Source organism: Athene noctua, chromosome 26 (genome assembly GCF_965140245.1).
Source record: "Athene noctua chromosome 26, bAthNoc1.hap1.1, whole genome shotgun sequence".
In the NCBI taxonomy this organism is placed as follows: Eukaryota; Metazoa; Chordata; class Aves; order Strigiformes; family Strigidae; genus Athene; species Athene noctua.
Window position 1 is genome coordinate 3,352,523 of NC_134062.1, and position 23,906 is coordinate 3,376,428.

Here is a 23,906-nt window from a genome sequence, read left to right on the forward strand (position 1 = left end):
AGGGGAAAGGGCAGGGGGATGCAGCAGGGTTTGATGGAAAAGGAAACAGGCCCGGACACTTCCTTGCACCCAGAGCTGCTGGCAGGCCCACTCCTCCGTCCAGGGTGGGACCACACCTGCAGGAGTGTGCAGAGAGGCAGCTGGGCTAGCCATGGGTTGGACATGTACTCACCATCCCAGCTTGGATGGGATCTCATGCCCACACTTACAGAACTTCTATTAGTGAAAACAATAGAAAGAAAATACAAGTTACCTAGAAAGTGGAGCTCAATATAATTGTAGGATAATTTATTCAAATAGGGGTGCTATCCCAGAACTTTTCACCCTTAGATTGGTCAATAAAAGCTTTCCAAAGTTAACAGAGTAGGAATCAGCGCTCCGTGGAACGAGAATTACATCTATTCATGTCAACAGAGTTGTTAACTCTGAAACCTAATGGTAACCATTTACATATCAGCTTGTTGTTTTACAAGGCCTGCAGAATACACTTCTGTGGTGTTAACTGCCCTTCTCTCACGTTGTACAGTCACACTTTGGCAAGTGTATTTTCATTGCCAGGAAGGATGAGGAAAAGAGAAATTGTTGTGAGAGTTGGTGAAAATGTGTCCTTGTAATCTACTGTCGGTGGCTACTGCGGGTAACAAGCTACTACTGCGTTTCGGCTAGTTAATAGTTGCGTGGCTGCTTCCACATATAAAAGTGGCAGGAACCTCCCTACGGTGTTGTTAGTGCCAGAGCACACGTGAGTGGGAGGGAGAGTACGTCCTCTCAAGCAATATTTTATCTTGAAATCTTCTGGGTTTTGGAATTATCCATCAGAAGGCAGGAAAAGATCACAAGAAGTTGGGTCGCTTGTTGCGCAACTCGTTTGGTCTACAGTCACAAACACAAAATGCTGCTTGCAAGCCATGAATTTTTAAAGCAGTAGCTTCGGTGAATAATTTTCCTGTGGATGCATTGTACAAAGTATGCCTTTGCTCATCAGTCATTCTGAACAAGCGTTGCCTGTAGTTAAGGTATCACAGTTGAACAACAAATGCCCCAGGCTCGTTTTGATTGCAGCCACCAAATTACTAATTGTCACTTGAGAATTCTCACCCATCAGGAAGTCCCTAGAGGAAAAGGGATTATTTGTGCCTAAAACCAGAGTGAGCTGGGAAGTTTCAGACTGGGAATACCCGGTCTGGGAATAAACATCCACCGGGCAGCAGCTCCTACCAACCAGATCTTGGGAATTCCAGAGAGTTTGGCTTGTGTTTGATAATTTCAGGCTTTTCCATTAGCTGATCCATAAATTTAGACCTATGTAGAGAGTGTCAAGCGCATGTAACACCCGTTTTGGTTTCTTTCCATGGTCCTGGATATGGGAATGGTGCTTCTACACTAGACTATAAATAGAAGTATCTGTGGGAGCCTCAGATGTAGATAGGGAGCCTGCCTGGGAGCCAGCACCCTCTAAAGGGAATGTGGAAGGAGTGGCATTTTGTGATCTACACCCTCACAGCACCAGGTGCTTACTGTTTGCTTCTGTTTCTCTCTAGGTCTCTACCTCAGGGTCCTTGGGGCCCCTCTCTGTCAACCCGGTGCATAGCACCATGCCTGGGACAGGTAAGCCTTGAGAAACCTGTCTCCCTCACCGTTCCTTCCCTCCTTTGCTCTTGCTCTCTGACTTTAGGTCGCATCTGCAGGCCACTCTTAATAAAACCCTTGGGTTTGGCCAGGGGAAGTATCCCCGCATAACTAGTGTGCAAGGGATAAAAACAGGCAAGTCTTTCTTTTGGCTGGAACAAGATGGAAGGCTTCCTGGGCATGATAACCTTCCCAGGGTAATCCTAGGCAAATTTTATTGGCTGTTTAGGTTTGGGAGCCAGGCACACCTAGAAGGCAAACAAGAGGAGTGCCCGGGGTTAGGTTACTGCGTAGCTTCAGCAGAACACAGTCAGATCCCCTCTGAGAAGTGGGATTCACAGGAACAGAAACCAAGTCACAGTCCTGGAGACCCCCACCCTCTGCAGGGCAGTGAACCACAGGGTACATGATACGGTGGGAGTGTTTGGGCTTGGGCTGTCCTTAGCAGGAAAAAAAAAAGGAGATCCCAGTCTTATTCTGCTTTCTCTGCCACACAGTAACATCATCGTGCTCCCCAGGCAACTCCAGCAGGCCCTCGTCCCCTGGCAGTGCACTCCATGCCAGCAGCCCCGGCACAGCTCAGAGCAACTCCAAAGCTGCCATGAATTCGTCCGGTTTCAACTCTTCAGGGTAAGGCAGCGGGGCCCCACAGTTTGCTCCTTGGCAAGGGCAGCGGAGGGCTGGGGAGAAAAGCAGTGGCACCTTAGCGAAGAACGTACAAGCCCTTAGAGACTCCAGCAGTGTGGAGCTATGGGCTGGCACGTTCTTACATGAAGCTTCACATCGAACTTGAAGCTTCTTGGGATCTGGCTATTTTTCTGCTTGAAGACGAATAGTACATCAAGTTTTGACTGAAAAACTGTGCTGGTTTAAAAAAGGGGAAAAAAAACCCAAAGAAAACAACAAACAACAAACCCACAAAACAATAAACCACGAACCAAAAACCTGACTAGAAATGCGGGCCATAAGGACTGTCCTAAACAGTGTGGAGGGAGCAGAGAAAAGCTTGTTTTGCTGTTTCTGCTTGGATAACCCCCTCCACAGCCAGTTTTCTCTCCTGCGGTGCCATCCGGAGAGCTCTGCTGCAGAGCAGCTATTCCACAGTGGCAGATGAAGGAGGATTTTCCTCTGCCCTCCCTTTAGGTGCTACAAAAGCATTAAGCCACGCATGTGGGCTCAGAGCCCTCCTGGTTATTTCACCGAACACGCCTCTGCCACACAGCCTGTGCTGCTCAGGCCTCCCTGCACTGGTAGTTTCCGCTCCATTGCATCAAGGATGCTGTGTTAGTAGGAAGGCAACAGAGAGCAGAGGGCGTTACCGGTAGCTGCTGGGCTTCCTGAGTCATGGCGCAGGCTGTGCGTGAATCAGACCCTCCTCTTACGCCAAGTCCAACAGCCGGGCAGTGCGTGAACTCAGGAGCACAAGGGAAGATGTTGCTTAGAAAGACAGGGGTTTTGCTCTGAGCTCCCTGTAAGATCTATCTGCCGGCTGCCAGGTCGAAGTAAGGTTACAAAGGAAGTCATAATGATTTTTATTTCAAGGGAAACCGTTAACTACGCGGCAACTGTAGCTCTTATTCCCTGTGTTGCAAACAGATCTTGGTACCGATGGAATCAACCTACCTACCTCCACTGAGACGACTCCTCCATCACGTGTAAAAGGAGCTCTGACTTCCAGCTATGGACCAACTTCTCTAGGAACAATGCTTGGGGCAACATCTGGCATTCCAGTGCCTTCAAAATGCTGCCAAACGAAGGTCTTGTTTAAGGGAGCCCATAGCAGCAGAACTCTCCGGGGACTCACACTGCAGCTGACCTTCCCCAAGGATTCTCCACGCCAACAGTGACATTATAACACTCTTCCAGGCATTCACTTCAGGAATGAGCCCTTGCTTAGCACTATTAGCATGAAACACTGCCCTCTGCTTGCAAATCTCTGCGCTCACACTGGATCGCCTGGCAATCTCTTAATCTGGAAGGATTTCTGTATCAGGACCCCCTTTTCCCCTCACTCATTTCAGAGCTGTCAGAAGGGTCTATCATGCTGTTACTATCACGCACACGTACCATAAACCCCCAAACTGAGCCGAGCTTACCCAGTTCATTTCACCAGAGACCTGTGTCTAGATGTGAGCCTTGGTTTTCAATCGACTTCCAAGGTCAATGGCACTGTGCTTGATCCACTACCAAACTCGCTTTGCTTTGAGCCGTTCTGCTCTGTTTCTAAAGGCACGCTTTTTTTTTTTTTCCCCTTTTTTTCCTTTTTTTTTTTTTTTTTAATTAAGTATTTTAGAGCCTTCTTATTTTTTCCTTTTAAAAAAATTGTTGTCTTTTGCAAAATTTGTGTCCAGGTCTTGTTATTGTTCACAGCTGGCCCCACTGGAGGACGTCACTGTTTGAAAACCTTGGGTGAACTTCTGACTCCGTTGAACACAGAGCAGTTTCTGTTGATGGGACAAGGATTAGTCTTGACCTTCCCTTCTTTCTTTTATTCATCCTTCGGGTTTTATCTGATACCAAATGAAAATAACCTCTCTGGAGTAGAGGTGTGCATGTGTTCTGGTCTTTCCTGAACTGTAAGTAACGTAGTTTGCCTGTTCTCTGCAGCATGCTCTTCGGTTCCTGGGAGGACAAGTTGTATTGCTCAGGTGCGAACCTTGAGGTTTGTGTGTGCAAGTGTTTCTTAACTTCATGAGATGCCAAAGTGTAGGAAACTTCGATTTTCACAGCATATCACCAAGGAAATTGTTGTTATGTTGCAGCTCTCCACTTGAAAAGAGGTAGATATTTAATTTTGTTAAAGTAGACTTGAGTAATACAAATTCCCAGTCAGGTTGTCTATGGTTGTCTACGTAATTAATTCAGTGGAACTAGAGTAAGTGAGTGAATCTGATTCACAGATTGTAAATAGACATTTTTGAGCAGTAGACTTTGATGGCTTTTTTTTTTTTTTTTTTAGGTAAATGTGAGCTTTTTTTAAAAAGTAAAAATCATCCTTTGTCACTTCTGGGGGGGAAAAAAAAAAAAAAAAAGATCCATTGTTTCTTATCCTATTCATCGAGTCCTGTGTGATGAATTATTACTATAGGGAGTCTGTGGACCTTAAGAATTTATCAGCTACCTTCACACAAAGTATTGAGCCCTACATGCACAGTGTATATAGAACCGCATTTGTTGCTTTGAGTGAGGTTTTGTCATAGAAGCAGACACTGATAATAATGAGAGAGGACTGGAAAAGATAAGGCAACATTTCTTGAAAAATGGAAATAAGAAAATATTTATTTTTTTTTAAACTGCCAAAATAAGTTTTTTCAAAATGTTCTAACACAAAAAAAAAAAAAAAAAAAAGAGAAACTGTATTTCTGTTTCCTGGATTCCCTCCCACCACTCATTTACCTCTAACTGAAACACTTTCATCATATCTGTTTTTCAGTGGAAACATTAAAATTAAATGAAACTTTTTTTTTTTTTTTTCAACAAAATGTTGTGATTTAAAAAACATTTTATGTTGGGAAAGCAAGAAATGTAGATGGGAAGTATTATTCTAACTCTCCTGATTGCCATGGCCCTTCTTTCTGCTATTAATTAAATTTTCTTACACGCTTGGAGGGTTGATTTCAAGCCTTGTTCTCCACTGCTTTCCAACTATATTTAGGGATGTGAAATGATTTATTGGGATATAATCGTTCGAAAGCTAAGCTGTGGCAGGTTTGGTACAGCCGCACGGGTGGGTTTTCCTGGCAGATTGAAGGTTTGTTACTGTCTCTAACAGGGACTTCCCTGCAAGAACTGGCTTCTACAGCTAGAGTGACAGGAATTAAACGTGACAGCCTTTTCTATGGTGTGCCTCGATCACAGGATTCTTGAGGAAAAAAACCCAAATTCTCCCCCAGCCAAGAGGATGATACTACGGCGGTATTTTAAGCCAACTGTGCGATGTCAACTGCGTTTGAACTCGGTTGCCCGTTCGCTGGGTCAGCTGGGGGGATGGATCCCACCAGCGGGGACCTACCCCTGCCCTTCGCCTCCGCGGGATGCTCCTGCGGGACGGCTCCCCGCTGAGCTCAGGCAGGCTCTGGGGACACGGAGCAGCAACGTCTGCTCAGCTCCCCTCCAGCGCTGGCTCTGTCCTGCTGGAAAAGCCTCCGTGACCCCTGGCCAAGGCTCCTAGTGGAAGATCTCTAGAAACAAATACACTCACCAGGGACTGCTTCCAGGTTTTATCCACACGCTGGGATATCCACCGGTGCTGGGTAGAGAAGTGGGGTTGACAGGATATTTAAGTATTTTGCCTGATCCATTCCCATTAATTTCAATAAGCAGCTGAGCTAAACTGGCTTGGGAGGCTGATGGGGTGAGATGAGGGGATCTGTGCTAAAATGGTGGAGGGTAGGAGAAGCAGGAATGAACAAATAAGCACAAATCTATTTTGCAACTAAAACATGCCAGTGTTTTGTTGGATTGTTTAGAAAGAACCCTTTCCAGAGTTGTGTTTCTCTCCATCTGGTCTAAAAGATTACCAAAAACTATACTTTTACATGAAGAATTTCAATTCTGTCATAGATTTTTAAAAAAATCCATTCAGAAAACAAATCACTGACCTGTACTTGCGTGCAGATCAAGTGTGTGGGAGGAGAATTTTCCTCTCCTGTCTTGGGCTGGGATGGCACAAACCCCACGGCGTAGCACGATGAGCCAATGTGTCTTGACTCAATCATACCTGCCCCGGCTGAACCCTGGCAGGTGCATCGCTGGGGGCTTGTGTCCTTGGAGAAGAAATGCTGCAAGTCCTAAGGGAGAGGTGTGGGTGGTGACTGGCAAAGCCATAACCCCTCCGTCCAGGAGCTGCCTTTCCTCTCCGGCCTCTGACTGGGCTCCTGTGAGAGGAGGATGGAGGATGAAACATTTTTCACGCCAGCCTGAGAAGTGATTTGCATGTGACTGTTCACTGAGTGCGTTGCATAAAGTCAGCAGGATTTGGATTTTCACCAAACAACAGCCCAGGCCAGGGATAAAAAAAGAAGGGGGGGGGGGGGGGGGCCTGGCTGTTGCTTTGTAATTATAAAGACCCCTTAAGAAGTTTCTGGATTTTTCAGCTATAATTTTACAATCCTTACTCAAAGCCAGTTCCACATGAAAAAAAGATGTTCAAGTGGTATGAAGGGATCTTGCTCCAGCCTCTCCCTCCTAAGATACAGACCTTCTTAAAATGAATACTCTACACAGTGGAAACAAGTGCACCACAGGATGGCAGCTGCGAAGAAAATTACACCCTGTCTTTTTTTTTTCCCTTTTTTTTTTATTAAAAAAAAAGCTATTATGAATATTTAAAGATTAGCAGATAAAAAGAATGAATTTAAACCACTGATCTGTACCTTTGGGATGCTCTTATTTTATTTTACTTCCTGCATGACCTTGAACAGATCACTTAATCCCTATTAGGGAATGGTGATGATAATCCTTCCCTTCTCCCCGTCCTCAACTTGTGCTAAATAGCATAGGTCAGGAATGATCAACACTGCAGCTGACACTGCTGCCAGTCATCACAGGAGACATGTAGCAAGCTTGAGTTTCCAGCTTGTTTCCGCTGTGAAAAATTTCGAGTGATTTCACTGATTATAAGCAATTATTTAAAAGCTCAGAAGTGACCGTTATGATCGCCTTCATCACCCTAGCCTGCAAATTTTACCCAGTAATTCCTGCATTAATCCTAGACCTGGCAGCTGAGCTGTAACGTGGCTACTGATTCCAGAGTCAGTTGACAGTCTCCTTAAACACCGGGTAAAGGCTCCCAGATGTTTGAGTCTCTTTATCAAAAGAGACCAAAAATAAAGTTGTGAAAGGCAGCTATTTGCAATAATATATTTACAAGTTACTCTATCTGCATACACTCTTATAACATAGAGAAGATACATCAAGATCAAAATCTGGCTCTTAACTGACAGGGACTATTCCACTTAATTTTTAGAAATTCCTCTAAGCAATTTGCTCTCAGAAAAGCAGCGCCGCATAAATTTTTGAATATTATTTCTGTAAGCTGGGAGGGAAATGACAAATGCATTAAATGCTGAATAATGGTATCTGCACATCAGTACTGCAGCTGAGATCAAAGCCAAGCTGTGTCAGGTGTTGTGCAAACGCATGGTGAGAGCTGATCTCTGCTGAAAAGTTTATAAATACAATAACGAGTTTCTCGGATTTTATTCATAAACTGGTCCTTAATAGGAAAACAAACAGTAGCAGCGGGTTTGTTTCACAAAAAGCTCCAGCTGGAAAGGTAAGGTCTTCATCCCCCTGTCTTCTAGGAATACTTCCAATCTCACAGGAGCATCTAAAGGATTAAAAATACACAGAGCAGGAAAATCCAGCTTTCCAAAGCCAAGAGCCACCTCTCACAGCCATAGATAAGCCACGCAGGGAGCAATTGTCCCCAAGCAGATGTGCCTCACCGTGGCTGGAAGGACTCACATAATCCACTGAGCAACCTCCTCCGCCACCATAGCAGCCCTTGTGCCTGAGCAGGCTGCACGCTCTGTCCTGCTCTGCTCTCGGGAGAGGAGCTCCTCTGCTCCACCGCCGTTAGGGCTCCCCACGCATCACTGATGTGAACCCCGGGAGTGAGCGAAGAGCCAAGCTGCCAGCTCAGTCCCTCCCTAAAACACCCCTGTGGGTCCCATCCCTATCGCCTGTGAGCATAAGGGGTGTAACCCCGCTTATCTTTTATTTTTGTTTGTGGTCTGGATAATCACAAGTTCTCTGGAGAAATGGGCCAGATCCCACGCAGCTCCAAAATCAAATCAAGGACGTGATAGGCCTGTGGAAGTTACGCTCTGTCTGTAGGTAGACCTCTCTCTCTCGAGCTCCTGCTCTTCTCAGCCAGAGACAACTGAACTGTCGTCCTCAGAAAATAAAATGGACAAATACTCCTGACTTTCTGCTGACGGCTGCTGGGGTGCGTAGAGGCGATGCACTCCGTAACGACTGACATCACAGCTGACTGTCCCACTTACCTGCTGTAGCGACTCCAGGGCTCTAAGCGAGCGTGGAGACCAGGTAGGAGGTGGGATACCTGACACATCCATGGCGTTTAGCAGTGCCCAAGTTTAAGCAAGACCGGGAAGGGCTGGAAAATTAACAATTTTCTGTTGGTGTTTAATTTCTTGTATTGTCCATTCCCCTTTCTTTCCTCCTCTGTTTCCACCTATGAGAAGAGTGAGTGCAAGCTGGGACAACAGGGCTCTGTCCCTTGCCCTTCCCAGCTTTTCCTGTGGCCTGGAAGGAGACTTTGAGCATTTCTAAGTGTCCGAATGATCCCTCATCAAGTGCCCTCATCATTCCTGATGCTCACAGCCTTGGGACTTACAGTCCCGGTAGAATTAGCATAGATCCTAACAGTGCCTTGGCGAGCTGGGTTTAAGTTCAGGCTCGCCTTTACAGGTGTCAGCAGGGACTAGTGCCCGAGCTGCAGTGGGAGCCCCTTTTGCAGCGCCTGCACGGCCCGTGGGTTTGCTTCAGAGTGGGGGCCAAAATGCCGCAAAGGAAAGAAAAATAAGGAAGTTTTAGCTCAAATATAAGAGCAACCTATAACCTACAGTCCCAGCTAGAAGCGTACCTTGATGTATATTACTTTTACAGCTTTTACAACACAGAGGAACATCCTATGGATGCAGCGCACACACCAGACCTAGGTGAGGGCAGATGAGGCCTCATGCTCCGAGCGATTGGTTTCGCTCTCAGCGTGGCGTTCTGTGGCTGTAGGGGAGCCACTGTTTGGGTCACACAATCTCCTTTTAAAGCAAACTGAATACACAGAAATTACACAGTCCGGACACCAAGCTGGCTGGCAGGGTTGGGGGAAGCCCAGTCCTTTCCCAGTTACCCATCTCTGCTACCCTCGCCCGCTCGCCCTGTTCTGCGTGGTGCGTGTCCCGTCCCCCCGCACAGCTCCGGCCACAAACTGCCCCAAAGTCACCGGCTCCTGCCTCTGCCTCTGCCTCCCCTCCTCGCAGGCAGCGCAGGGCAGCACGAAGGTGGGCACCCTAAACCTCTGCTTCCCAAACCACCGCAGAACTTGAAAAGGGACTCCAGCACACTTGTTTAAAAAGACAAAAAAAAAAAAAAAAGACAAGCGCGCCTCCTCCTTCGCTTTATTCTCCACATTTTTCTCCTTTATCAGAGAGGAAAAACAGTCCGATTCCGGCCCGGGGACCCTCCGGGACGCGCCCAGCCGGCCGCTGCCGTCCCGTTTCTCCGGCCCCGTGCCCCCTCCCCGCCGCACGGCTCCGTCCCCCCCCGCCCGGGGCAGCGGCGCCGCCGCTCGGGTCCCTTTCGGCCCCCGGGGCAGAGCAAAGGGGATGAGGAGCATCCTCCGGGGGCTGGGGGGACACGGAGGGACCCTGCCCGGCGGGAGCTGCCCCGGCCGGGGGCGGGGAGGGGCGGGGAGGGGAGGGTAAAAGCTTCCCGGGGCGCCGCCTCCCTTCCCGGGCACTCCCGGGGCCCGCGGCCGGGCGCGCAGAGCCGGACCCGGAGCCGGGGTAAGGAGCCGGGCTGCGGGGTAACCCCGGGGGGAGCCTCCGCGCTGCCCCCCCAGCCCCGGGCCGTGCGGGGAAAGGGGGTCCCGGCCCCACCGGGGTCCCGCCGCTCCCTCCGCCGGCCCTGGGGGGCGGGCGGGGGGGGCTCTGGGATCTTGTTTGTCCCCAAACACGTTGGGGCAGCGCCCCCGGGAGGGCTCCGAGGCGTGTTTTGGTGGGGTGGTTTGGTTTGGTTTGCTCGTGTGTGTGTTTTGGGTTTGGTTGTTTGGTTTGGTTTTTTTGTTTTTGTTTTTGTTTTGTTTTTTTTTAATTTACCCCCCCGGGATTTCCGTGAATGGGCTGGGGTGGGCTGAGGCAGGCGGCCTGGGTGAGTGCCCCTCGCTGAGGGGGCTGCTGTGCTCCCAGCGTCCCGGCTCGGTGTTCAGCAGGATGGTTTCCATCGCTCTCCAAGTGGCCTGCAGCCTCGGTGCCTGGCTCCTTCTCTACATCTGCTTCTGCTACTGGAACAAGCACCGTTCCCACGAGTGGAGCTGTCGCTTGGTCACCCTGCTGCATGGCGTGATTGTCACCTGCCTCTCTGGTTACGTGGCTCTCTGGGATGGCCCCTGGCCTCTGACCCACGCAGGTATGTCTGGAGTCTTACCCGTGTCCCTGTCATGCGGCGCGGGCATCTCTTCTTCTGGCGGAGCGGGGCGCTGATTGCTTTTGCTCTCTGTTCTCTTGTGTGTGCGCTTCTGGGATGGGATTTTATTTAACTCCCCTGCTTCTTCTCCAGCACTTACCACTTCTTACTGTTTAATCTTTTTATTCTTTTTTGTTTGTTTGGTTTATCCTTGTACATACGCAAAGTTTTCAGGTTGGCAGCTCGAGTTTACTGCGGCATCAGGTGTAGCAATGTGTTGAAAATAGGCTTAAGTGCTGTTTGCATCTTTAAGGCTGTAATAACTGCTGGCGTTTGTATGCTGTTTTCTATCGTTAAATCTCAGATAGTTCTGCTGATGGGGTCAGGCTTTCCATGCCTGTTTTCTAAAAGGGAGGCGAGAAAAAGAGGAACAGAAGTGTGGCAGGATGGGGTGACCTGGCAGGATGGGGTGACCTGCCTGGCTCTGCTGGGCGGGCTGAAGTGTGGAGGGAGAGCAGAACCAGACATCCAGGCTTCCAGCCTGGCCCATAGGATAAGGCTGGAAACTGAGGAGGAAGGAGACACACTCACAACCTGTATTGCTCCATATAGCAGAAGAATGTCTTAAATTAAGACTCCAGGCTTACGTACATCTTTCTTTTCAGGTTCACCAAACACACCTCTTCAGATCCACGTGCTGGCCCTGACTTTGGGTTACTTCATCTTTGACCTGGGCTGGTGCCTCTATTTCCAGACAGAGGGGGACCTAATGCTGTTCCATCACACGCTGAGCATCTGTGGCATGATCATGGTGCTGGGCCTCGGGAAGTCTGCTACGGAAGTCAATGCTGTTGTATTTGTGAGCGAGATCACCAACCCACTGCTCCAGACCCGCTGGTTTCTGCGGGAAGTAGGGTGTTACCACACCTTCCTGGGAGAGGTGGTGGATTTCTTCTTTGTGTTCCTCTTCCTGGTGCTGCGAATTGGAGGAGGAGCTCTGATCATGTACGCGATGGTGACATCCCCTGATCCCAGCTGGCTGCTAAAGGCTGGAGGCCTGGCCATGTATGTTGTGTCTTTGGGGTTCATGGCTGAAATCTGCCGCTTTATCAGGAGGAAAATGGTGAAAAAATATCATTCCTGGACAAGCCTGAGGAGTATGAATGCACCTGTGAAAACGAATGGGCACTTGGCAGCTCATTAAGGAGTTGTGGATGACAATCCTTTGGGCTAGGGTCCCTGCTACTGAAGCCCATGCCTGTGAAAAGAACTCCTAAAAGTGATGTAGAATTGACTTTCTGGCACTGGCAGTGGCCTGCTAGCCCTGGAGGAGATGAATCCATGCTAGGAATGCGGGAAAGCTGACAGAAGAGGGGTTTGAATGGAAAACCAAGGAACCTGGCATGTCTACTGAACTCTCATTCCCTGAGTTCTCCACCAATGGTACAGTCTCAAGGAAGGTGGCAATGCCAGACCTATTCAGTCTGCAGCCAATAATTGCACAGTCTCTGTGTTCTGTAATCATTTTGGAGGTAGAATTATTTTACAGTGTAGAACCAGAAAATGAATTCTGAAAAATCCCATCTTCCTGCCAGTGAGACTGGGTAGGGGTGTGACCTAGCAAAGATTTACTGAGCCTCACTCTCCCTTAATCCTGGAGTTGGTCAACATGCTTGACTAAGTACTTGGATGAAAGCCCTTGAACAAGATTCATGTGCTTGCGAGGTTATGGTAGAGTTGTCCTTTGAGTGTGTGAAGTGATGGTACTTGAGGTGAGGTCATGTTTTACCTCATTGTTTTTAATGATACATTTCTCTTTTTTGTTTTTTAAAGACTTGCATTCAAGCAGATACTGATCTCAGAGCAGTGTGACTTCACTGGGATTGACTCAGGCCCTTGCAAACAAGAGTCAAGAATTAGACTGGTGGCAATAAACCCCGCAAGTGGGTGTTCACCTCGCATTGGATTGCTTTAAAAAAAGATCAGGCCCGTTGGTGGGTGAGAGATGGTAGAGAAGAACCCTCTCTGGATGCTCTTTCTGTCCCGAGGCTGGCTTGTTTACAAGCCACTTCAGCTGAGTGCATGGCTAGCAAGTCTGATATGTGACTATATTTTCAGGGGTGACCAGTAACGTTTAGGCAGATCTCAGTGTAACAACTGCTCCATACCGGCAGGTCTCGGAGTATGGACCAGTTCTGTTGTTTTCTTTACCTCTCAGAATTGTGTTCTGACATTTCCCCTGGTGTTTTAATGTGAATTTCCTTCTCTTTAAGGCTGCAGTTGAGATTTACTCTCCTATAAAAGCCTCCCTTACAGCTAAGAGACAAATGGCCTTGCGTTGCCCTCAGGCTTAGCAAGTCCGGTTGCCTTTCCTTCCTGCTTTCAAAGACCTTGTTTAGAGGAGCTCAAGAGCCCCTGAAACAGCCTGTGAGGCTCTTGCCTAAGTGAGGTGTCACCCCTGCTGCAGAGGTGAAGGAGGGGAGCGGTGGGAACACCGTTGATGGGGTGGTGCAGCCTGACTAGCTCCTCCGTGCCTCTTATCTCACCGACTTTGGCACTGGTTAGGGCAGATATCTGCCTTGACTGGGGATTAGAATAAGGTGTCTGGAGAGATTAAAAAATTCCATGAATTAACTTAACTTTTGACATGCCCTCTGAATGCACTGCAGCTGTGAATCCAGGCAAGTTAGCAGGCTACTATGTTTAGAAAAACAGGAGCCTTGCACCCCTGTAGGTTGCCAGCATGGCTCTGGGGGCCTGGCCTCGTGGGGTATGAAGTCCTGCCAGAGTCGCTGCGCTCTTCCGAAAACTCCTGAGTGATGAGACTTCTAATAAAGTTATGTTCTCTTTTTAAAAAGAAATGATTGCTGTAATGTTCTTTTGTTCCGGGTCTGAAGGAGGCAACTGAAGTTAATGCTGAGGAAAACGGGCTTGAGCGTAGCCTAAGCATGCTAAAGCTAGTCCTCCCTGACAGAGCTCTGGCTCGTGCCCTTTGTGCAGTTCAGGAAGGAGTGAGCTGGTGGGGAAACAAGCACAGGCTGAGCCATGTGCTCTGGAGCTCAGGCTTGAGGTGTGAAGGATAGATGAGGGTCAGCTGAAGCTCAGGTTTGTGACTAATGTGGCCATAACCTGCCTTGCCAATGACTCGTGGTCAGTACCACAGGGAGCTTAAGAATGGGCCATTAAAGTGAGATGTTGGCTTTTGGTGGACACAAGGTCACAGGAGTAACGTAAATTCTGGCTGTGGCCCACGTCCCAGGTTGCCTCTTTTTCTCTGAAGCAACAAGGTGCCTCCGTTGCTGCGTTTCATCCTCAGAAGGACCAGTTAGAAGGCTTGGGTTACAAGGTGGGTTGTCTACGCTATTTTTGGAGAAGCAGTTGAAAGCACGAGAACACCTCTCGTGTTATGTGATGTCCTAAGCCACTGCTGTGAGCGGCTGTTTCCAGCTGAGAGCGTGCTGCCGCAGGGCCAGGACTCTGCTGTCTGGAGTGGAGGTGGGCCTGGGCTTGGCTTCCAACAAGAAAACTCTCTTCCTTCAGCTGAGGGACAGTAACCCAGTGCACCCAGCTTGGATGCAGAACAGAACTGGTGGTAGTTACTGTGTGAGATTTAAAGCAAAAGAAGTGCCCTCAGGTGGTCATGTACCATGTCTCATCTAAGAACAGCTTTAGTGTTAAACCCTCTAATGTGATGCTAGAAAAGCATCTGGCTCCACCCTCGGTATCCCATTGGATTTCTTATTTGCAAACGTTTCAAAGAATTTTTAATACGGGTGCCTGATTTTTATCTGTTAAATATCCTCGAGGGCTTTTACAGTCACAGAAAGCGAGCATCAGCCTTGGCCTGTCGCTGAGGAAGGCTTGTGTGTATTTCCAGTTTATTTTTGGAGGAGAAAGGTTCCCAGTGTTGGCAAGCTGATATGTTCTGTGACCCTTCAGTGTTGTAAGCTCTCTGTAGAACAGGTACAGAGAGAAGGCAAGAAGAAAGAACGTACTGCTGAGGGAGGGTGTAGCTGTGCTGGAGCGGGTAGCAGCGTGCAAATAACTGCTACAAAGGTTCCCGTCCTGAGCTGTTTTGCTGAACGCTGTTCATCTGCAGGCAGAGCCAGCCAGCGCAACTCAGCCTGCCTATTTAAACGGCTGACTCTGCACAAAGCAAACAAGAAAATTAGTGTATAAGCTGCACCTAACTTCTGGTACAATCCACTGGGAGGTGATTTAACTTGCCACCTTGCATCTCCCTAGATACAAATTTTGCACATCGTGTGGTCTGGAACAAAAAGCTGCCTCAACTCCTCTATATTTTACCTCGGGCGTTAAAGTGGTCCTTGACTTGTTGGGACTCCCCGAGTTGCTTTTCTGTGACCATCTTTTGTCATTCTGCCTGGCTGCTCGGTTTCTGTGCTGTGAGTCAACGTTAGCCCTACAGCTTTCTGTGTCAACACTGTTCTTTATCCTAAGCTAAATATTAGAACAGCTCCACCTCGGTTGTTTCTGAGGCTACTGGTGCCTGGTCCAGCAAAGGTGGAGGAAAGCAGGAAAGATTTGTGAGAGGAAGCCGGAGTCCTGTGAGCGCGGTGGTTGCGCTGGAATAGCTGCGGGATGAGCATCTTGAAGCAATAGGAACATGTGCCTGGCCTGGACTTGAAATGTAAGATAAAAGAGATATCCAGTTGCAAACAGGCTTATTGCAAGTGCTCTAAGAGGCAGGACAAGCCACTCCCGTCATCTGTATTTCAAAAGGTAAAACCCGACAGGGTGAAGGAAAGAAAAACCCACCCCGTTTGTGTGTGCGAGAGCTTGTTTTGACGGCAGCTTGCGAAAGGAGCACGTTGGTTGGAGGTGTCCTGCTCAAGCCCTGGGTTTTGCTGCTCTGTGGACTAGAGGCAGGCGGGAGAGGGAAAAGATGCGGTTTCGCACTGAACGCTTGTAGCGAGGAGCAGCTGCTAGGCTGTGTAACGGCCGCGTAAGCAGCGGATGGGGGACGCGGAGGGCAGGGCCGGGGCGATGAACTGTCGCGGTTTTGCGAGTCCTGTGCAAGTCGGGAGCCGGCGAGGGGCGAGTGAAGCAAATCCCGCGTCTGCCCGCAGCCCTCGGGGCCCCGCGGGGGGCTGCAGCGGGTCGTGGCTGCGCGGGGTCCGCGTCCTGCGCCCACGGGTCCGGGGATGCTGGGGGGGGGTACGGAGCCCCCGGCATTGCCCCCCGGGCTCAGCGGCCGCCGCGGGCCCTGCCCGCCGTCCCTGCCGTCCCTCCTCCCCGCCAGCAGGTGCCCCTCGGCCGCCGCCGCCGCTTCCTCTTCCCGGGCGCCGGGGGCGGCGGAGGCGCCGGGCCGGGCCCCAGCAGCCGCGTCCCTCCAGGTGGGTGCGCGGGGCCGAGGGGCCGGGCCGGGCCCTGCCGCCTTCCCCCGCGGGCACCGGGCGGCGCCGCCTCCCGCGGCCCGGCCCCGCAAAGCCGCGGGGAGAGGAGCGGGGCCGGGCGGGGCGGCGGCGGGGGCCGGCAGGGAGGGCGGCGGGCGGGCCCGGGGCGGGCGGGCAGGCGGCGGCCGTGGGTCCAGGCTCTCTGGGCGCCTCCATTTTCTGGTTTGCGCCTTAAAAAAAAAAAAAAAAAAAAAAAAAAGAAAAGATAACGGTGCCGTGCCGAGGATGCCCGTCTCGGGTTTAAGCTCCTTCGGGGCGAACGGGAGCCTGAACAGGAGCCAGCAGGTGCCCCGGTGGCCAAGGAGGCCAATGGCATCCTGGCTTGTGTCAGCCATAGCGCGGCCACAGGGACAGGGAAGGGATCTGAGCCCTGGGCTCGGCACTGGGGAGGCCGCCCCTCGCTGAGGGGGTTCAGTTCTGGGCCCCTCACCCCAAAAAGGCCATTGAATGACTCGAGCGTGGCCAGAGAAGGGCAACGGAGCTGGGGCAGGGTCTGGAGCACAGGTCTGCTGGGGAGCGGCTGGGGGAACTGGGGGGGTTCAGTCTGGAGAAGAGGAGGCTGAGGGGAGACCTCCTGGCCCTCTGCAACTCCCTGCCAGGAGGGGGCAGAGAGGGGGGATAGTCTCTGGAGCCAAGTAATAAGTGATAGGACAAGAGGGAATGGCCTCAAGTTGCGCCAGGGAAGGTTTAGACTAGGTATTAGGAAGTATTTCTTTGCAGAAGGGGCTGTTGGGCGTTGGAATGGGCTGCCCAGGGCAGGGGGGAGTCCCCATCCCTGGGGGGGTTGAAGAGTCGGGTCAACTTAGTGCTTAAGGATCTGCTGTAGTTGGAACTGTCAGTGCTGGGTTAACGGTTGGACTGGAGGAGCTTCAAGGTCCTTTCTAACCTTGATGATTCTGTGACTCTGTGAACGGGGCTGTCCTGGACTCGGGTCTGGGGCACATGTAATTACTGTAGAGCCTGTTTCACTGATGCCCCCGTGGCTGCTGGTGACACAGACGATGGAAGAATTACTGCCGCTTTTAAAGGATCTGGCTGTTTCCAGTGTGTGCGGACGGGCAGCATTCACAGGTGCGATATATATTTTATATGGCAATGACAGCGTTAAGCTTTGATATGCAGCTGGAAGGTGGCCCCCGTCTTTCTTTCCGGGATGTGGAGAAACATCTTTTTCACAAGTAGCTGTGGAAAACACCTCGAAAGTGTTTAAAAGGTCATTTGTCTTCTTTCTACCAGCCTTCTCCAGCTGGTCGATCCCTTTTGTCACGTCAGAATTCTTCCTGCTTTATCTGCCCTTAGTCTAAATGCGCACGGACCTGGACTACCGGGGATGTCAAGGGAAACACCCGGTCAGAGCAGTTAATCACATCCTCATTTAATTTCCCCGTGTTCTGGAGGCCCATTATGCCATAATGGTTTTGTTTACACATCCTCCTAAGTCATCCCAGGTAATAACTTGTAACAAGCCAAACGGGAAGGTTGGGCATTGCAACTCTGACTCCTCATCACGTGTGGTCCTTTCGGTGTTCCCCAGCCCTGGGCGTGAATCCAGCACGCTGGCCAGCCAGTACCAGCACAACCAGTGGCGCTTTTGCTGTTGCGTAACTGGGAACTCCTGTATCCCCCAGCGTGACTCAACTTCTTTTGATGTGCTTCCCTGAATGCTTAGGAGTAATGAGGCACATCTTATATTACATGGAACCTGGGCTCGGCACTGGTGAGGCCGCCCCTCCATGAGTGGGTTCAGTTCTGGGCCCCTCACCCCAAAAAGGCCATTGAATGACTCAAGCGTGGCCAGAGAAGGGCAACGGAGCTGGGGCAGGGTCTGGAGCACAGGTCTGCTGGGGAGCGGCTGGGGGAACTGGGGGGGTTCAGTCTGGAGAAGAGGAGGCTGAGGGGAGACCTCCTGGCCCTCTGCAACTCCCTGCCAGGAGGGGGCAGAGAGGGGGGATGAGTCTCTGGAGCCAAGTAATGAGCAATAGGACAAGAGATAATGGCCTCAAGTTGTGCCAGGGAAGGTTTAGACTAGATGTCAGGAAGTATTTCTTTGCAGAAGGGGCTGTTGGGCGTTGGAATGGGCTGCCCAGGGCAGGGGGGAGTCCCCGGGATCCCTGGAGGGGTTGAAGAGTCGGGCTGAGCCAGCGCTGAGGGATCTGGGGGAGTTGGGAACGGTGAGGGTGAGGTTCATGGTTGGACTGGAGGAGCTTCAAGGTCCTTTCCAACTTAGTTGATTCTGTGAAAGGTGTTAGCCCAGAGTTGAGGGGGTTCAGCCTAGAGACGAGAAGGCTCAGGGTAGATGTTCAGAGTGGCTTCCCAGTACTTAAAGGGGGCTTTAATGTCTTGTTCCACTGGCAGTTCTCCTGGGGAGGACAAGGGGATTTTACAGGTTTTTCTTCCCCAAGTTGTCCTGGAAATGTATTAGTGCTAGAGGTTAAAATTCAGTAGCAGGTGATGGCAATGCCTTTGTGTTTCTCTTGACTTTTTCAGTTGGTGTCACTGCACTGGGAAAATTGCTGAGCGGTGGACTTAGCAAGATGCTGTATGTTTTTTGGTTTTTCTTGGTTTTTGGGGTTTTTTTTTAAGAGAGGAGGAACCAAGCTAGCAAACAGGATGACAGGATGAGTAGGTCAGGTGGGGCAACGCAAGCAGACCAGTCAAATGCAGATGTATGGGCAGGGAACTAAAACGAAGGGGCAGGCGTAGCTCTGGATCAAAGCCTCATGGCTGGATGCAGCACTCCTCAGCCTGTCCCTGGGGCAGTGCAGATGAGCACAAACATATCCCAGCAGATCCTGCATTGCAGACTGGTTGGGGAAGTCCTCTGAGGTGCTTTACCAAGTCGTGGAATGTTTTCTGTTCAGCAGGCTGGGAACTCACTGCCTTACCAGGTCATTGCTTTCAGGGCGTCTTCCCACAGTTGTGGTGACTCCGGTGGGGGTCTGTGTACTGGTGGCCACATGGTGAATCTGTCCTAATTTTCAAGAATATCCTTCTTTGATGTTGGCCTTTCCTCAGAGGAACTGCAGTTCTTCTGCAGAAAAAAACCTGTCAGGAGCAAGCACCACCATCAGGGAACAGCGCAGTAACTCAGCGCTGGGATGGTTGCGGGTGAAATGCTGCGCTGGATTGTGCTAACGCTGCCAAAGGCTACAGCTTCTGATGCGTTTTGTCTTTCCGTTCCTGTGACAGGATGCTGTTCCCCCTTGCTCTGCGGGTAGCCTGCAGTCTGCTTGCCTGGCTTGCTCTCTACGCTTGGTTCTGCCATCGCTACAAGCACCGGAATTACGAATGGAGCTGCCGGCTGGTCACGCTGACCCATGGCATCCTTGCTACCTGTCTCTCTGCTTACATTGGCTTCATTGATGGCCCCTGGCCTATGAGTCACCCGGGTAAGTAATGAAAGTTGTGGTCCCAAGTCCCCCAGTGGGTGATGGCACAAAGTGGGGTTCTCCTACCACCTCAGTATCCAGCCCGCTTGAGGAGCGGTGATTGTAATGATGTCTGAGCTGCTTTGTGATGGAAGTACTAGAGAAATGGAGAGGCTGGTACTGTATTTTGCTAGTGTAATGGCCTCCCCAGCTGCCGTCTGGCAGAGTGTGCGATCACATTGCATGGTCATTACGTGTGTGCAGCTGCTGGACCCAACAACTACAGTATTGTGACTTGTCTGCCTTCTCCAGCTGAGCTGTGATCAGTACAAGCTAATACTGGCCGGCCAGGGCTGAAGGTGAATACTCCTTCCTAGTCTCAGATCCTGCCTGCTTGTTGCCTCCATGCTTTAAAGCTCTGTCTGGTGTCTTTATGTTTCAGGATCACCAAACACAGCTCTTCAGGTACACGTGCTGTGCCTTAGCTTGGGCTACTTCCTCTTCGACCTTTGTTGGTGTGTGTATTTCCAGACGGAGGGTGCCCTGATGCTGGCCCACCACCTGGTGAGCATCTTGGGCATCACGGCATCGCTGGCACTCGGGGAGTCAGCTACAGAGGTCAACGCCGTCATTTTTGGTAGTGAGATCACCAACCCACTTTTGCAGGCCCGCTGGTTCCTGAAGGAGATGGGATGTTACCACAGTTTGACAGGTGATGTGGTGGATTTCTTCTTCGTGGTCCTCTTCACTGGGGTGCGGATCGGAGTGGGGGCCTGGCTGATGTACTGTGAGCTTGCTTCGCCCAAACCCAGGTGGTACATTAAGCTGGGTGGCGTCATCATGTACGCTGTCTCCTGGGTTTTCATGGTCAGCATCTGTCGCTTCGCTAGGAGGAAGAGCATGAAGAAGTACCACGCTTGGAGGAGCCGGCGGAGCGATGAGTTATACTTGAAAACTAACGGACATCTGAAAAACCACTGACTGGATCCTGAGTAAGACTTCCTCGAGTTCACAGTCTGGCAAGGAGGGGATCATGCCTGAAATGCCACTGTCGGGAGAGGAGCCAACACACGTTAGAAATTCTGCAGCCAAATTTATCCCTGGCATAACTCCACTGCAATCCATGGAGCTATGCCATGGATTCATTGGACCTGCAGTGTTTGGCCTGGCAGAGGCTGGCTCAGTGTGTACGTAAGCATACGCTAAATGAGATGAGTGAAAGAAGGGCTAATTTTACACACTAAACATAACTGGTCCAGCAGTGCAGGTGTAAATAGTAATGTTAGTAGCAAACTCCTTCAGCACTGGTAGAATATTGGAAGAGAGGAGAAAATAACACTAGATCTTCATGTTCAGTGTCCTGTACAGTCTAGACATCTAGAGTGACTCTTCTTAGGGTTAGGAAGAAGCATGTTCTAGTGTTTCATCAGAGTTGGGATTCCTGGCTCTTCCACCAACTCATTATGTGACCTTGGGCAAGTCACATAACTCGAACTCTGTGCCTAATTTCCCCATCTGTAAATTGGGGGTGATGGAGCTGATCCATCTGTGTTACGCACTTTCAGATCTTTACTTGAGAGGTGCTATATAAATGCAAAATGATGGTTGTTATCTGCACTTTGTTTCTTATCCCTGTGTTTCCTTTGGGAGAAATGCTTTTGGTGGTTGAGCTAGAGTGTGACTCTAGGAAGAACAGTATTTTAGGTAGGTCGTTGTTTCCTACCCTTTCTAATTCCTTTTAATAACTTATTTAAATAACATATTTATAACTTATTTTTCAGTAGTGTCCAGAAGCTCCAGTCAGCACTGGCGCCTTGCAGGACTAGGTGCTCTGTGAATACCCCCAAAGACACAGCCTGATGTGAAACGCTCTTCAGATTTTTTTCCTCTCTTCTTCATCCCTGACTGTTAAAACTCTGCCCACCCCCTCCAAATACTGCTTTTAACTTCTCGAGTGACCCAACGCTATCCGTAATGAGAAGCCCCGTCAGGACTTGCCAGTAAGTGGTTTTCTGGCCAATGGGCCAAGCTCTGATTTGTCTGCAGAATGCCAAAATTCCCTCTGCTGTGCTTATTGGCCCAAATGCAGGCATAGTGTGGAGCCTGAGACCAAACAGCATGCCTTGAGATTGTCAGACAAATACTCTCCCCAAGCTGTAAGTAACTTTAAAATAAGTAAATCCTGAGTGTTTTACTGCAGCAGTCTGCAAACAATCTGTAGTTGCTGGTTTTGGCAATCGGAAGGGAACAGGGGCCAGAACCTGATTTGTCATGAAGGCTGTATTTCTGTTGCTCTTGAAAGTGTCATCCCAGATTCAGATCAGCGTATCTGAACCCAGAGTCTGCCACAGTGTTTGGGGGTGGTTGGCCACGGTAGGTGAATGTCTGCGGGCTCTACAGAAAGATGACTGAAAGACACTTGAAACTAGCACTGATGTTTTTCCCCAGGACCATAGATCCCAGTTTCAACAAGAGTGTTTCCTCAGATCCAGATTGGGATTTCTGGTTGAAGAGTAGCCAACGTGCATATTCAGAACACGGTGGCTAAAGGTGGAAGAGGTACCCAGCCTCAAATCTGTCCCCTGCCCTGTCCAAGCCAGGGACCTAACCTTGGCTCTCCTTCATCCGAATTGATGCCTTGATCCCCGGGCTTTGGATTCACTTCTGTCTCCCTGATTGGATCTGGGTCACATTATAAAGTGAGAATTTATAGGGTAAGAGAAACTTATTTTACAGCCTAATAATTAAAGAAGCGAAAGGCAAAGAATCTGGCCTTTTTTAAAGCAAAAAAGTGAACCCGACTGGCAGAAAAAATAGCCATTACTTATCTGGTCCCATTTGCAGGGCAAAACTGACCCCCCCCCCCCGGTTGGCAGCTCCTTGGTGTTGATTTCACTGTATGTTCCTAAGTGCTGTTTCTTTGTTATTGCTGTCATTATGTTGATCATTTATTTTAAGCCTCAGCACCAGGCCTCCAGGGCAGCTCAGGTGCTGGTTCTGCTGTGAGCTTTGCCTCTTGCAGCCAAAGACGTGGAGAGCCCAAAGCACTTCAGGTGAGCTAACTGATGGGTGAGCTGGTGCCGAAAAGGAAACTTGACTCATTTAGCACAGCACAGTGATACGACTGTTGAGCCTTGAAGGGAGCCAAGAAGGGCTAGCTGGGGCTTGCTGGTTCTTTCCCAGCTCTGTTGCTGTTGGGCATGTCAAGGAGCCTTTTTGCCTCAGTTTACCCACTTAATTAAGTGGGTACAGTATTACCTACCTCGTGGAGTGTTTTCATGTGTTAACACTGAGCCATCTTGGATGAAGGTGTGGTGCTCTGTGTCAAGCTGTGCTGTATAAAGGCAAAATGCTGTTGCTTTGAGCGAAGCACTTCTCACTGTGACCCATCATCAGTACTTTGTCACCTGAACTTGGGTGGCGCTTCCTGGCATCTGGTTTGCCTCACAAAAGCAGGAGCTCAAGGTGCTTTGCAGAGGTGCTTATGGGTAGGAGTCCACGGGAGTAAGCTAGACGCACACGTAAAGATCAGCAGTGCTGCTGCTTGTTCAGGTGGGTTGAAGAAAGGATGTCTGGTGGGTTTTTCTTAGGAGGGATTTCAGGACATCTGGAGCCAGAGTTTCAGCAGGCAGCCTGACCAGGTAATAAGGACTTTCAGCATCAAGTCCTGAAGAAATGTAGGTGAAAACAGCCTGCTTATTTCTCAGCACAGCTGTTGACTTGCCCACCAAAAGAGTTTCCTGAGCAGTCCTGATGATTTGGACTCTGACCTCTGCTGCGGTTTGGTGTGCAGCTTAATGTGTGGTTACAGCCCTTCCGTGAGGGCTGTACAGCCCGACCTACCCAAGTGAATAAGGCTGTCAGTAACTGCAGGCGTCTATGAAACACCTTGCGTGAAGATGTTTTGAAAGATCATGCACTTTTCATGGCTGAGTGGTCGCCTTCTTCAAACTGGGAAAACATAGTTGGAAGTAGAGCACTGTCATCAATGTTGAGGCTTTAGAAGTTAAGCAGGGACACCAGAAAACAAAAGAGCAGTGAGGAGTGGCTTTATGAAGTAGAGCTAGCAGTGATGTATCAGAGCAAGGCCTGTAGTTTTGTCTAGCGGGCTCCAGCATAGAATCACAGAACCAGGAGAAGTATAACTTCCAAGCTGTGGAGCACACGGTGGGACCTGTCTTCGGGCTAGTCCATAGTGGCTAGGGCAAATTGTAAAAGGAAACTGCAGAACTAGTGTGAAATAATAACTTGTGTTTGAATTACTGTGTAATAGCAACTAATGTTCCACCAGTGAATGGTGTAGATGCTTTGTATTGTTTTATAAAATAAAGATTATTTA

At 49.9% G+C, this 23,906-nt stretch overlaps 3 protein-coding genes across 6 annotated transcripts in view; all 3 read left to right on the plus strand.

The window, feature by feature from the left end:
* Nucleotides 1-3,265, plus strand: part of POU2F3 (POU class 2 homeobox 3) — a 41,957-nt gene extending 38,692 nt beyond the window's left edge. The window contains exons 12-14 of the mRNA XM_074927518.1: nt 1,542-1,608; nt 2,127-2,259; nt 3,226-3,265. Of these exons, the coding sequence (XP_074783619.1) occupies nt 1,542-1,608; nt 2,127-2,259; nt 3,226-3,265 (240 nt within the window). The remainder of the gene's footprint in view (nt 1-1,541; nt 1,609-2,126; nt 2,260-3,225) is intronic.
* A 6,860-nt stretch (nt 3,266-10,125) lies between these two features.
* Nucleotides 10,126-13,597, plus strand: TLCD5 (TLC domain containing 5). The gene is made up of 3 exons (XM_074927426.1): nt 10,126-10,163; nt 10,566-10,785; nt 11,448-13,597. The coding sequence occupies exons 2-3, from the start codon at nt 10,590-10,592 to the stop codon at nt 11,984-11,986; spliced, it is 735 nt and encodes a 244-aa protein (XP_074783527.1). The 5' UTR covers nt 10,126-10,163; nt 10,566-10,589; the 3' UTR covers nt 11,987-13,597.
* Nucleotides 13,598-16,088: 2,491 nt separating this feature from the next.
* On the plus strand, nt 16,089-23,906 carry LOC141970740 (TLC domain-containing protein 5-like). Of its 4 annotated transcripts, XM_074927562.1 has the most exons (4): nt 18,690-18,738; nt 19,389-19,588; nt 20,010-20,131; nt 20,234-23,906. In XM_074927562.1, exons 1-4 carry the CDS (start codon nt 18,734-18,736, stop codon nt 20,546-20,548), a joined length of 642 nt encoding a protein of 213 aa, XP_074783663.1. In that variant the 5' UTR covers nt 18,690-18,733; the 3' UTR covers nt 20,549-23,906. The 4 variants fall into 4 exon arrangements, with proteins under 4 accessions (XP_074783661.1, XP_074783662.1, XP_074783663.1 ...); XM_074927560.1 differs by lacking the exon at nt 18,690-18,738 and adding an exon at nt 16,089-16,139 and having other exon boundaries at nt 20,010-23,906; XM_074927561.1 differs by lacking the exon at nt 18,690-18,738 and adding an exon at nt 16,864-17,270 and having other exon boundaries at nt 20,010-23,906.

What these genes read in the sequence shown, in the direction of transcription:
- TLCD5 (XM_074927426.1), top strand. Translation starts at nt 10,590, where the DNA reads ATGGTTTCCATCGCTCTCCAAGTGGCCTGCAGCCTCGGTGCCTGGCTC. An exon ending in CTGGCCTCTGACCCACGCAG is followed by an intron (nt 10,786 to 11,447) that starts GTATGTCTGGAG and finishes CTTTCTTTTCAG; the next exon opens with GTTCACCAAACACACCTCTT.
- LOC141970740 (XM_074927559.1), top strand. An exon ending in CTGGCCTATGAGTCACCCGG is followed by an intron (nt 19,589 to 20,009) that starts GTAAGTAATGAA and finishes TTTATGTTTCAG; the next exon opens with GATCACCAAACACAGCTCTT.